Source organism: Callithrix jacchus, chromosome 15 (assembly GCF_049354715.1).
Source record: "Callithrix jacchus isolate 240 chromosome 15, calJac240_pri, whole genome shotgun sequence".
NCBI lineage: Eukaryota > Metazoa > Chordata > Mammalia > Primates > Cebidae > Callithrix > Callithrix jacchus.
This window is the reverse complement of record NC_133516.1, coordinates 33,738,883-33,751,927: the sequence shown is the minus strand read 5'-3', so window position 1 is coordinate 33,751,927 and position 13,045 is coordinate 33,738,883. Positions and strand designations below refer to the sequence as shown.

At 39.6% G+C, this 13,045-nt stretch overlaps 1 protein-coding gene across 37 annotated transcripts in view; it reads right to left on the bottom strand.

Annotated features, from left to right (window-relative positions):
- DOCK3 (dedicator of cytokinesis 3) overlaps positions 1-13,045 on the bottom strand; it is a 718,052-nt gene that overhangs the window by 209,375 nt on the left and 495,632 nt on the right. For all 37 annotated transcript variants that reach the window (XM_035275648.3, XM_035275652.3, XM_035275649.3 and 34 more), the window contains one exon: positions 1,853-1,934. In XM_035275648.3, the coding sequence (XP_035131539.2) occupies positions 1,853-1,934 (82 nt within the window). The remainder of the gene's footprint in view (positions 1-1,852; positions 1,935-13,045) is intronic.

Here is a 13,045-nt window from a genome sequence, read left to right as displayed (position 1 = left end):
TAACATGCTAAATGAAAATTATGATTTACTGTAATTACATTAAAATACCACACTAATTAAGTTCATTTTTCAAAAGACAAGGACTGTACTCATCATATTTAAGAATTCAAGGAAAGTATATGCATGCAGCTCTGTTCCCACAAATCCAAGAAACAAGGAATCAACAATTTCTTTTGATGCTTTACCAGGTAATATCAGAGAATCAGAATTTAGAAAAACCTCCTAAGGTTACTGAGATATTCTAGAAGGTGGGTGTCTCTTACTAATTCTGTTTCAGAAAGGAGGTCCTACAAAACCACCTCAGTGTTCAGGCACTCTCACTTCAGAAGCTCTCACTCAATAGACTAACCTAAATCCCATTTATTAAAATTTAGATCGTTTCTTCTGTTCTTTTACAATTGAAGAAAGAGTGCTGATCTTCCTAGACAAAGACATCTCAACTCCTTTAAGTGCCATCATGGGTCTGCTTTTCCTGTTCTTTCTCCTTGCATTATCTCCTAAGCCTTGACTGCTAAGTTCAAAGATGGACAAAATATTATTTTAGCTTAGCTAGATTTATAAATCTTTCTGTACATCTGGAGCATTACCAATAAAAGTGATCCCTGTGAAAGTGGCTTCTGATTCTGTAGTAACATCAAATAATGTTTTGAAAGATAAAGTTGCAGTAAATGAACTAAAAAGTGAGGTAAATAAATATAATTGTTTCTTTCAGAGAAAGTCACATATCAGATCTCCAGATAAATCTCATTTGCATTTAAGAGGCACAATGTAAGCTTTAAGGTATCTATCATCTGTCAATCACACACCATAAGCAAGGTCAGTGACACTGTGAAACTATCACAATAGGTTTTGATGTATCTCAGGATCACTGAAACAGATCAAAGAATCAACAATAATCAAAACTGGTTTAAAATGGTGACAGTCTTGTCTTCTTCTACAGTAAATAAACTATCAAATAAAGACAGTTGGAGAGTGTTTTTAACTAGGTAAAAATGAATTAGTAAATCAGAATAAACTTAAAGAACATACATGGCAAGATGGCATTGTGAGGTTTGGTATTTTCTAAAAGGCAGATTACCAAACCTTTTTTTAAGTTGATTCGTCCATGGTTGTAGAGACCATGAACAACAGTATAGTTTTTCAGAAAAAACTGTAATATAGATCGTAGTAGAAATAGATCCTCCATTTGGTATTTAGAAGAAGACCATTTAGTCTGTCTTGCTGTATATGAACTCACTAACAAACCACAGAGCTGTAAACGTGGATATCTTTAAAATAAATTATGCATCAGAAATTGTCCACCTCAGAGAAATTCTTAGTAGTCTTGGATAAGAACAGTAAGAAAGACCTACATCAGATTTTTTTTTTTTTTTTTTTCAGATAGGGTCTCACTTTGTCACTTAGGCTGGAGTTAAGTGGTGTGACCTTAGCTCACTGCAGCCTCAACCTCCTGGGCTCAAAGGGTCCTCCCGCTTCAGACCCCCAAGTAGCTGTGATTACATACACATGCCACACCTGGCTTATTTTTGTATTCTTTGTAGAGATGGGGTTTTGGCAGGTTGTCCAGGCTGGTTCTGTAAGATTTTAAGTGTCTGTTATGCAATAGCTTATAAAACCTACATCAGTGAAAGGTACTTTATATTTCTTTAATAAAAATTCAGTTTAAAACTGTATATAATTTCAGTTTTCTACGTATATTTCATTAATACCTAACAGAACCATAAATCAAGTCCTATTCTCCCCAGTTTGTGTGAAAATAAGAATAAATGTTTGTTTCCAGGGTGACAATATCCACATAGCAGGCCACTGGTTAGAGTCAACAGCAAAGAAGGAAAAGATAATTTATACATACTGTAAAAAGGGCACACATTCGTTCTATCTTCTCTGGGTTCCTTGGCCCACCATTCTTGTTCAGTCTTACCAGAAACCGTTCACTGAAATGTAGGATAGAAAGATACAGAGAAATGTGAGTAACACACTCCAGAACAAAGAAAAAGGGCAGATATAGAGAAACAATAAACATATTTACATAACAGCTTGCAGTGACAAGCAAGGACAAAAACACATGTCTAGTGGCAGGACATCCTCTTTTTCCTGCCAAGTAACATAAAAAGAATACTACAAACTGCCTAATAGGTGCTGCTGTTTACCTGCTGGTTGTAGCTGTGTATTTTATCTGTTTGAAGATGTGTGCTCCCTGAGGGCAGTAAGGAGAACTGTATTTTATATTTCCCCCAGATAACCCCAAAGTACCAGCATAATGCTAAATTCATAACAAGCATATAAGTTCTTTAATGTGAGCACTCAGATCCTCTTAAAAATGTTCCTGATATTAGATCCAAATGAATCTATATCACTCAATTTACATCTTCTATATCAACCCACAGGCTGCAGACTGGTATAGGCCTGTGGCCTGAGAGGAACTGGGCTGCACAGCAGGTGATCAGCAGATGGACAAGCATTACCACCTGAGCTCTGCCTTCTGACAGATCAGCAGCAGCATTAGATTTTCACAGGAGCACAAACCTTATTGTGAACGGAACGTGAAGGGATCTAGGTTATGTGCTCCTTATGAGAATCTAATGCCCGAAGATCTGAGGTAAAACAGTTTCATCCCCAAACCATCCCACGCCACAAGCTCCACCCCCCAGTCCATGGAAAAATTGGCTTCCACGAAATTGGTCCCTGATGCCAAAAACATTGGGGAGTGCTGTTCTATACAGCTCTTGAGAATCACTCAAGGGCAGTGGTATCCAATCTTTTGGCTTTGCTGGATCACATTGGAAAAAGAATAATTATCTGAAAGAGGGGATCCTAGATGGCCGAGTAGGAGCAGCTCTGGATTGCAGCTCCCAGCGAGTGCACAGAGGATAAGTGGTTGCTGCATTTCCAGATGGATTTTTACCACACACAGACCAGAAGATTCCTGGGCGGAGGAGCCCCACAGGTCACCAGTGTGGCTGTTTTGGCCAGTGCAGCTGGTCTGCACACAAGAAGCTTACACGGGTCTGGACACTGTTTCAGCTGGTGACTGGAGCACCTGGGAGACAGAGTCACCCATTCAACTGATAAAAAGGGGACTGAAATAGGGAGCTAAGCCAGGAGATTCCTGGGTGAAAAAGTGCCACGCGTCTCCAGCATGGCTGTTTCAGGTGGCACAGCAGGTCTCCACACAAAATCTCATACAAATCTGGATGCCTTTCTAATAGGCTACTGGAACGCCTGGGAGACAGAGTTGCCCATTCAACTGATAAAAGGGGGATGGAAACAGGGAGCCAGGCCAGGGGATTCCCAGGTGGAAAAGTGCCTCCAGCATGGCTGTTTCAGTTGGTGCAGTGGGTCTCTGCACAAAATCTCACAAATCCGGGTGCCTTTTCAACTGGCAACTGGAATACCTGGGAGAAAGAGTCACCCATTCAACTGAAAAAAAGGGGACTGAAATAGGGAGCCAGGCCAGGAGATTCCCGGGTGAAAAAGCACCACGAGCCCCCAGCATGACTGTTTCAGCCAGTGTAGGACGTCTCCACACAAGAACTTACATAAATCCGGGCACAATTTCAACAGGTGACTGGAATGCCTGGGAAACAGAGACACCCACTCAACTGAAAGAAAAGGGGTCTGAGGCAGGGAGCCAGGGAGCCAGGTGATGAGGCATGGCTGGTCCCACCCCCACAAATACCAGCAATCTAAAATGCTCTGGATTCAGAGATTCATAGCAAGCACAGGTGAAGCCAGGACAGTACAGCTCTGTGAAGGAGTGGCATCCACCATTACCGAGGCAGTCCACCACTGAGGTAGTCTGCCCTTGCTGAGGTGGTCCGCCATTGCCAAGGCAGTCCGCCATTACTGAGGCAGCCCACCATTGCCAAGACAGTCCGCCATTACAGAGGGAGTCCACAATTACAGAGGTAGGATGCCAATACAGAGGCAGTTCTAACTATACCCCTATAAACAGGACTGCAGGTAAGTTCACACAGCAACTGGGCAGACCCCACAGCAGATCAGCAATATCTCTGCTGGCAGACTGTGACCAGGCTGCCACCTCGCTGGACAGGGCATCCCTGAAAAAAGCATGACAGAAACTTATAAATAAAGCCCTATATTTCCGGGACAGAGCACCTGGGAAAAAAGGCTCTTATGAGTTCTGCTGCAGCAGACTTAAACGTACCTGCCCAGCAGCTCTGAATGGAACAATGGAGCTCACACCTCAGCAGTTGAGCTCCTGTAAAGGACAGACTGTCTCCTCAAGCAGCTCCCCGACCCTCATATATCCAAAGAGTCACCTCATAAAGGAGACCTCAAACTGACATCTGGCAGGTATCCTGGGACAAAGATAGCAGAAGAAGAAACTGGCAGCAACCCTTACTGTTCTGCAGCTGCTGCAGGTGAGCCCCAGGCAATCAGGTCTGGAGTGGAACTCAAGCAGTTCTACAGCAGAGGGGCCTGACTGTTAGAAGGAAAACTAAGAAACAGAACGAAATAACTTCATCATCAACAAATGGGATGTCCTCTCAGAGACACCATCTGAAAGTCACCAACTAGAAAGATGACAGCTATTAAATAAATCCACAAAGATGGGAAGAAACAAGTGCAAAAAGGGTGAAAACACCCCAAACCAGAACACCTTTCCTCCTCCAAGGGATCACAACTCCTCACCAGCAAGAAAACAAGGCTGGATGGAGAATGAGTCTGATGAATTGACAGAAACAGGATTCAGAAGATGGGTAATAAGAAACTTCTTTGAGCTAAAAGAACATGTTCTAACCCAATGCAAAGAAACTAGGAACCTTGAACAAAGGTTTGATGAAATGCTAACAAGAATAAACAGCTTAGAGAGGAACATAAATGAATTGATGGAGATGAAAAACATGACATGAGAGCTTCATGAAGCATACTCAAGTTTCAATAGCCTAATCAACCAAGCAGAAGAAAGGATATCAAATCAACTCAATGAAAGAAAATGATAAGGCAAGATTAGAGAAAAAAAGAGTAAAAAAAAAAAATCCCTCCAAGAAATATGGGATTATGTGAAAAGACCTAATCTATGTTTGATAGGTGTACCTGAATGTGATGGAGAGAACAAATTTGCATGTTCTTCACTTGTACCCCGAAACCTAAAATGCAATAAAATATATATTTAAAAAAATTATCTTGAGCCACACATAACACTAATGGTATCTAATGAGCAAAAAAGAAAACAGAAAAAGAAAAAGATCTCACCATGTTTTAAGAAAGTTTATAAATTTGTGTTTGGCCATATTCAAAGCCATTGTGGGCTGCATGCAGCCTGTGGACCATGGGTTGAACAAGTTTGCTTTTAGGTCTTAAAAAATATTAAAGCAACTTATAAAAACTCTGGTGGAAATTAAAAAAAAATGTGTTATAGCTAAAGCTACAATCAGAACTTAATAGAGCCACTAAATATTTTATTCTCCAAATAATATAGGTAAATTTCAGAAGGAAATTACAATTACTGGAATAAAAAACCTTAGAAACAGTGTTTGTAACATTTGAAGAAATGTCTCTTTACTCTTGCATCTCCTTCCTGCCCCTGCACAGAATCTTATTCCCATCTCTTTATCCTAAGATTCACTACCAACAGTAAAAGAAAACTGTGGCATGGTGAACACAAAGTATGTGATTCCAAAAGTAATTTACTTCTTTTGTGTCTCCAGTCATGTACTCACTGAATATGTGTGGTATCAGTTTAGTTTGTTCATGTATTCATTTGATCATCTAGTCTACAAATTATTAAGTTCTGTGTGCTAAGCTTGTGAATACAAATGTAAACAAGACATATATAAGGTCCTTCTTCCTCATACAGCTACAGTCCTGGTAGGCAGTTGGATATGCAAAAATGAATCTCAGAAAGATCTGGGTCAGATGTAAATTTGAGATTCTTCAGCCAGGGGAACAAATGGGAATAAGCAGAGAACATGCAAATAATAAAGAGAAAAATGGGCTTTGGACAGAATGCTGAAGGACCATGACATTTAATAGATGGGCAAAAGAAAAACTATCAAAGTAGGCACATGAAGCAGATGGAAAAACAAGAAAAATATAAAGGATGGTGGGATGCTACATTGGTCAAGTGAAGAGTGTCTGAAAGAGGGAGGGGTCAACAAAGTCCAAGGCCATTGAGAGTCACATGAAACAAGGACAAACCTCTCTACCTAAATCAATGGTGATTCTGGAAAGAACTGTTTGAAATGGTAGAGAAAGATGCCAGTGTGAGGAGTAAGAAAAAAATGATGAGGCACAGTCTAATAGCACTTCAACGCATGGTGGTGAACAATCCATATCAGAAAACTGAGTCTTGACCCTTGCTTATAAATTAACTCGAATGTAACACAGTCTCAAATATAAGAGCTAAAACTATAAATGAAGAAAACTCAGGAAATAATGAAATCAAGTGTCTTGTATATCTTGTTAACCTTTGTTTCCACATTTAGCACATAGCAGAAAACTTTCTGTGGCCTTAGATTATTAAGCATAGATCAAAAATCACAACAAAATGATAAATTAGATTTTAATGAAATCAAAAGTTCTCTTTTCAAAAGGCACTGGTAAGAAAATGAAAGGAAAAGCTATAGACTGAGATAAAATAATTACAAAACACTCACCTAAGAAAAAATTTTATTGAAAATATATAAAATGCCCAATATGATAAACACTCAAATAAAAAATGGATACAAGATTTGAACAGACCCTTTACCAAAAAATGTACAAAAATAACAAATAAGCCCAATAAAATATCATTAATCACTAGAGAAATGTAAATTAAAAACACAGTGAGGGCTGGGTGTTTTTAATTTACATTTCTGTAATCCCAAGCACTTTGGGAGGCTGAGGAGGGTGGATCACCAGAGGTCAGGAGTTTGAGAGCAGCCTGGCTAACATGGTGAAACTCCCTCTCTACAAAAAATATAAAAATTAGCTGGGGATGGTGGCATGTGCCTGTAATTCCAGCTGCTCTGGAGGCTGAGGCAGAAATATCACTTGAACTGGGGAGGCAGAGGCTGCGGTGAGCTAAGATTGTGCCAATGCACTCTGCCTGGGCAACAAGAGAGAAACTCCATCTCAAATAAAAATAAATAAATAAGTAAATGAATATACCAAAGGTTGTTAAGAATGTCAAGCAACTAGAACTAGAACTCTCATTAACTGGTGGTAAGAATACAAAATGGTACATCCATTTTGGAAAAAAGCTTGACAGTTTCTTATAAACATATACATATTAAATGACCCAGTAATTCTCCTCCTAGGTGTTTACTAAGGAGAAATGAAAAAATATACCAATGGAGGGAAATCCAAGATGGCCAAATAGAAACACCTCTGGAGTGCAGCTCCCAGTGAGAAGAATGCAGAGGGTGAGTGATCACTGCATTTCCAAACTAGTTTTTACTGCCCACAGACCAGGAGATTCCCAGGCTGAAAAGAGCCACAAGTTTCCACCATGGCTGTTTCAGCTGGAACTGTGGGTCTCTGCACAAAAACTCTCAAAATTCCGGGCGGCTGTTTCAACTGGTGCCTGGAATGCCTGAAATACAGAGCTGCCATTCAATGAAAAAAACAAAAAACAAAAAACGGGGCTGAAAGAGGGAGCCAGGTGATCTGGCTCAGTGGGTCTCACCCCTGACAATGACTGACAATCTGAAATGCTCTGGATTGAGAGTTTCCCAGCAAGCACAGCTGAACCCAGGATGGTCCAGCTTGGTGGGGGGAAGGGCATCACCCATTACCAAGGTAGTCTGCTATTACCAAGGCAGTCCACCATTACCAGACCAAGGCAGTGAACCATTACTGAGGCAATCCACCTTTACTAAGGCAGTCTGCCATTACTGAGGCAGACCACCATTACCGAGGCAGTTCTAACTGCACCTATGTAAACAAAATCACAAGGAAGTGCATACAGCACCTGGGCAGAGTCTACAGCAGCTCAGCAATGCTTCTGCTGGCAGACTGTGACTAGACTACCTCCTTGCTGGGCAGGGCATCTCTGAAAAAAGGCAGCAGCATATCAGGAGCTTATAAATAAAGCCCCACATTCCCAGGACAGAGCACATCGGAAAAAAGGTGGTTATGAGCTCCACTGTAGCAGACTTATACATACCTCTCCAGCACCTCTTAACAGAACAAAGGAGCTCACAGCTTAGCACTTCAGCTCCTATAAGGGACAGACTGTCTCTTCAAGCAGCTCCCAAACCCCTATATATCTAAAGAAACACCTCAAATATGAGAGCTCAGGCTGACATCATACAGGTACCCTCCTGGGACAAAGACGACAGAAGAAGAAACCAGCAGTATCCCTTAATGTTCTGCAGCTGCCACAGGTGATCCCCAGGCAAGGAGGGTCTGTAGGAACCTCCAATAGTCCTACAGCAGAGGGGCCTGACTGTTAGAAAAAAAAAACTAAAAAACACAAAGAAATAACTTCAACATCAACAAAAAGGACATCCACTCAGAGATCCCAACTGAAAGTCACCAACTACAAAGACCACAGGTAGATAAATCCATAAAGATGGGAAGAAACCAGCACAAAAAGGATGAAAACACCCAGAACCAGAATGCCTCTCCTCCAAGACATCACAACTCTTCACTAGCAAGGGAAGAAGGCTGGATGGAGAATGAGTCTGATGAATTGGCAGAAATAGGCTTCAGAAGGTGGGTAATAACAAACTTCTTTAAGCTAAAAGAAAATGTTCTAACCCAATGTAAGGAAACTAAGAACCTTGAAAAAAGGTAGATGAAATGCTAACCAGAATAAACTGCTTAAAGAACAATATAAATGACTTTATGGAGCTGAAAAACAAAACAGGAGAACTTCACAAAGCATACAAAAGTTTCAATAGCCAAATCGACCAAGCAGAAGTAAAAATATGAGATTGAAGATCAACTCAATGAAAGAAAATGAGAAGGCTAGATTAGAGAAAAAAGAGTGAAAAGAAATGAACAAGCCTCCAAGAAATATGGGTTTATGTGAAAAGATGTAATCTACGTTTGATAGGTGTACCTGAATGTGACGAATAGAATGAATCCAAGCTGGAAAACACTCTTCAGGATATTATCCAGGAGAACATCCCCAACCTAGCAAGGCAGGCCAATATTCAAGTCCGGGAAATACAGAGAACACCACTAATATATTCCTCAAGAAGAGCAACCACAAGGCACATAATCAGCAGATTCACCAGGGTTGAAATGAAGGAGAAAATGCCAAGGGCAGCCAGAGAGAAAGGTCGGGTTACCCACAGAGGGAAGCACATCAGACTCATAGTGGACCTCTCAGCAGAAACCATACAAGCCAGAAAATAGTGGGGGCCAATATTCATCATCCTTAAAGAAAGGACTTTCAACCTAGACTTTCATATCCAGCCAAACTAAGTTTCATAAGAAAAGGAGAAATAAAATATTTTATGAACAAGCAATTCATCAGAGATTTCCTCACCACCAGGACTGCCTTACAAGAGCTCCGGAAAGGAGCACTAAACATAGAAAGGAACAACAAGTACCAGCCACTTCAAAAACATGCCAAATGTTAAAGAGCATTGACACAATGAAGAAACTGCATTAACTAACGGGCAAAGCAACCAGCCAACATCAAAATGGCAGGATCAAATTCACACAAAACAATATTAACCTTAAATGTAAATGGACGAAATGCCCCAATCAAAAGATACTGACTAGCAAAATGGGCAAAAATTCAAAACCCATCGGTGTGCTGTATCCAGAAAACCCATCTCAGGTGCAAGGACATACATAGGTTCAAAATAAAGGGACAGAGGAAGATTTGCCAAGCACATTAAGCACAAAAAAAAAGTAGGAGTTGCAATCCTAGTCTCTGATAAAATAGACTTTAAACCAACAAAGATCAAAAGAGACAAAGAAGGGCATTACATAATGGTAAAAGGATCAATTCAACAAGAAGAGCTAACAATCCTAAATATACACGCACCCAATACAGGAGCACCCCAGATACATAAACCAAGTTCTTAACAACCTACAAAGAGACTTAGACTCCCACACAATAATAGTGGGAGACTTTAACACCCCATTGTCAATATTAGACAGATCAGCCAGACAGAAAATTAATAAGGATATCCAGGACTTGAACTCAGACCTGGAACAAGCAAACCTAATAGACATTTATAGAACTCTCCACACCAAATCCAAAGAATATACATTCTTCTCAGCATCATATCACATCTACTCTAAAATTGATCACATAATTGGAAGTAAATCACTCCTCAGAAAATGCAAAAGAATGGAAATCATAACAAACAGTCTCTCAGACCACAGCGCAATCAAATCAGAACTCAGGATTAAGAAACTAACTCAGAGCTGCACAACTTCATGGAAACTGAACAACTGGCTCTTGAATGTTGACTGGATAAACAATTAAATGAAGGCAGAAATTAAGCTGTTCTTCAAAAGCAACAAGAATGAAGACACAAAGTACCAGAATCTCTGGGACACATTTAAAGAAGTATCTGGAGAAAATATATAGCAATAAATGCCTACATGAGAGGCAAGGAAAGATCTAAAATCAACACCCTATCATCAAAATTAAAAAAGCTAGAGGAGCAAGATAAAAAAAAAACTCAAAAGCTAGCAGAAGACAAGAAATAACTGAGATCAGAGCAGAAATGAAAAAGATGGAGACACAAAAAAACCCTTCAAAAAAATCAATAAATCCAGGAGCTGGTTTTTTTTGAAAAGATCAACAAAATAAACAAACCATTAGCCAGATTAATAAAAAAGAAAAAAGAGAATAATCAAACAGATGCAATAAAAAACGATAAAGGGGAGATCACCACTGATTACACAGAAATACAAACCATAATCAGAGATTATTACAAACAACTCTATGCACATAAACTAGTAAACCTGGAAGAAATGGATAAATTCCTGGACACCTGTGTTCTCCCAAGCCTAAACCAGGAGGAAGCTGAAACTATGAATAGACCAATAACAAGGTCTGAAGTTGAGGCAGCCATTAATAGCCTACCAACCAAAAAAAGCCCAGGTCCAGATGGGTTCACAGCCGAATTCTACAAGACACACAAAGAGGAGCTGGTACCATGCCTTCTGAAACTTCCAAACAGTCAAAAAATAGGGAATCCTTCCAAATCATTTTATGAGACCAACATCATCCTGATACCAAAACCCGACAGAGACTGAACAAGAAAAGAACTTCAGGCCAATATCCATGATGAACATAGATGCGAAAATCTCCAATAAAATATTGGCAAACAGATTGCAAGAGCACATCAAAAAGTTAATCCATCACGATCAAGTAGGCTTCATCCTGGGGAGGAAAGGCTGGTTCAACATATGAAAGTCTATAAACTTAATCCACCCCATAAACAAAACCAAAGACAAAAACCACACGACTATCTCAATAGATGCAGAGAAGGCCTTCGACAAAATTCAACAGCACTTTAGGCTAAAAACTCCCAATAAACGAGGTATCAAAGAAATGTATCTCAAAATAATAAAAGCTATTTATGACAAACCCACAGCCAGTATCATACTGAATGGCCCAAAACTGGAAGCATTCCCTTTGAAATCTGGCACTAGACAAGGATACCTTCTCTCTCCACTCCTATTAAAGAGCATTGGAAGTTCTAGCCAGAACAATCAGGCAAAAAAAAGATATAAAGGGTATTCAATTAGGAAAGCAGAAGTTAAATTGTCTCTATTCACAGATGACATAATTGTATATTTAGAAGACCCCATCATCTCAGTCCCAAATCTTCTGAAACAGATAAGCAACTTTAGCAAAGTCTCAGAATACAAAATCAATGTGCAGAAATCACAAGCATTCCTATACACCAATAACAGACTTAAAGAGAGCCAAATCAAGAACGAACTGCCGTTCCCAGTAAAAGAATAAAATACCTAGGAATACAACTAACAAAAAATGTGAAGGACCTCTTCAAAAAGAACTACATATCACTGCTCAGGGAACTAAGACAGGACATAAACAGATGAAAAAACATTCCATGCTCATGGTTAGGAAGAATCAATATCATGAAAATGGCCATACTGCCCAAAGTAATTTACAAATTCAATGCTATCCCCATCAAGCTACCTATGACCCTCTGCACAGAACTGGAAAAAACCACCTTAAACTTCATATGGAACCAAAAGAGAGCTCGTATAGCCAAGTCCATTCTTAGCAAAAAGAACAAAGCTGGAGGTATCACGCTACCTGACTTCAAACTATACTGCAAGACTACAGTAATCAAAACAGCATGATATTGGTACCAAAACAGAGATACAGACCAATGGAACAGAACAGAGGCCTTGGAGGCAATGTTACACATGTACAATCATCTGATCTTTGACATAAACAAACCATGGGGAAAAGATTCCCTGTTTAATAAATGGTGTTGGGAAAACTGGCTAGCCATGTACAGAAAGCAGAAACTGGATTCCTTCCTGACACCTTACACTAAAATTAACTCCAGATGGATTAAAGACTTAAACATAAGACCCAATACCATAAAAACCCTAGAAGAAAACCTAGTCAAAACCATTCAGGACATAGGCATAGGCAAAGATTTCATGACTAAAATATCAAAAGCATTGGCAATAAAAGCCAAAAGAAACACATGGGATCTAATTAAACTCCAGAGCTTCTGCACAGCAAAAGAAACAATCACTAGAGTGAACCGGCAATCAACAGAATGGAAAAAAATTTTGCAAACTACCCATCCGAGAAAGGGCTAATATCCAAAATCTATAAAGAACTAAAAGAATTTACAAGAAAAAAAGAAAACAAAGAAACCCATTCAAAAGTGGGCAAAGGACATGAACAGACACTTTTCAAAAGAAGACATATATGAGGCCAAGAAACATATGAAAAAATGGTCATCATCACTGGTCATTAGAGAAATGCAAATCAAAACCACACTGAGATATCATTTCATGCCAGTTAGCATGGCGATTCTAAAAAAATCTGGAGACAACAAATGCTGGAGAGGGTGTGGAAAAATAGGAACACTTTTACACTGTTGGTGGGAGTGTAAATTAGTTCAACCAT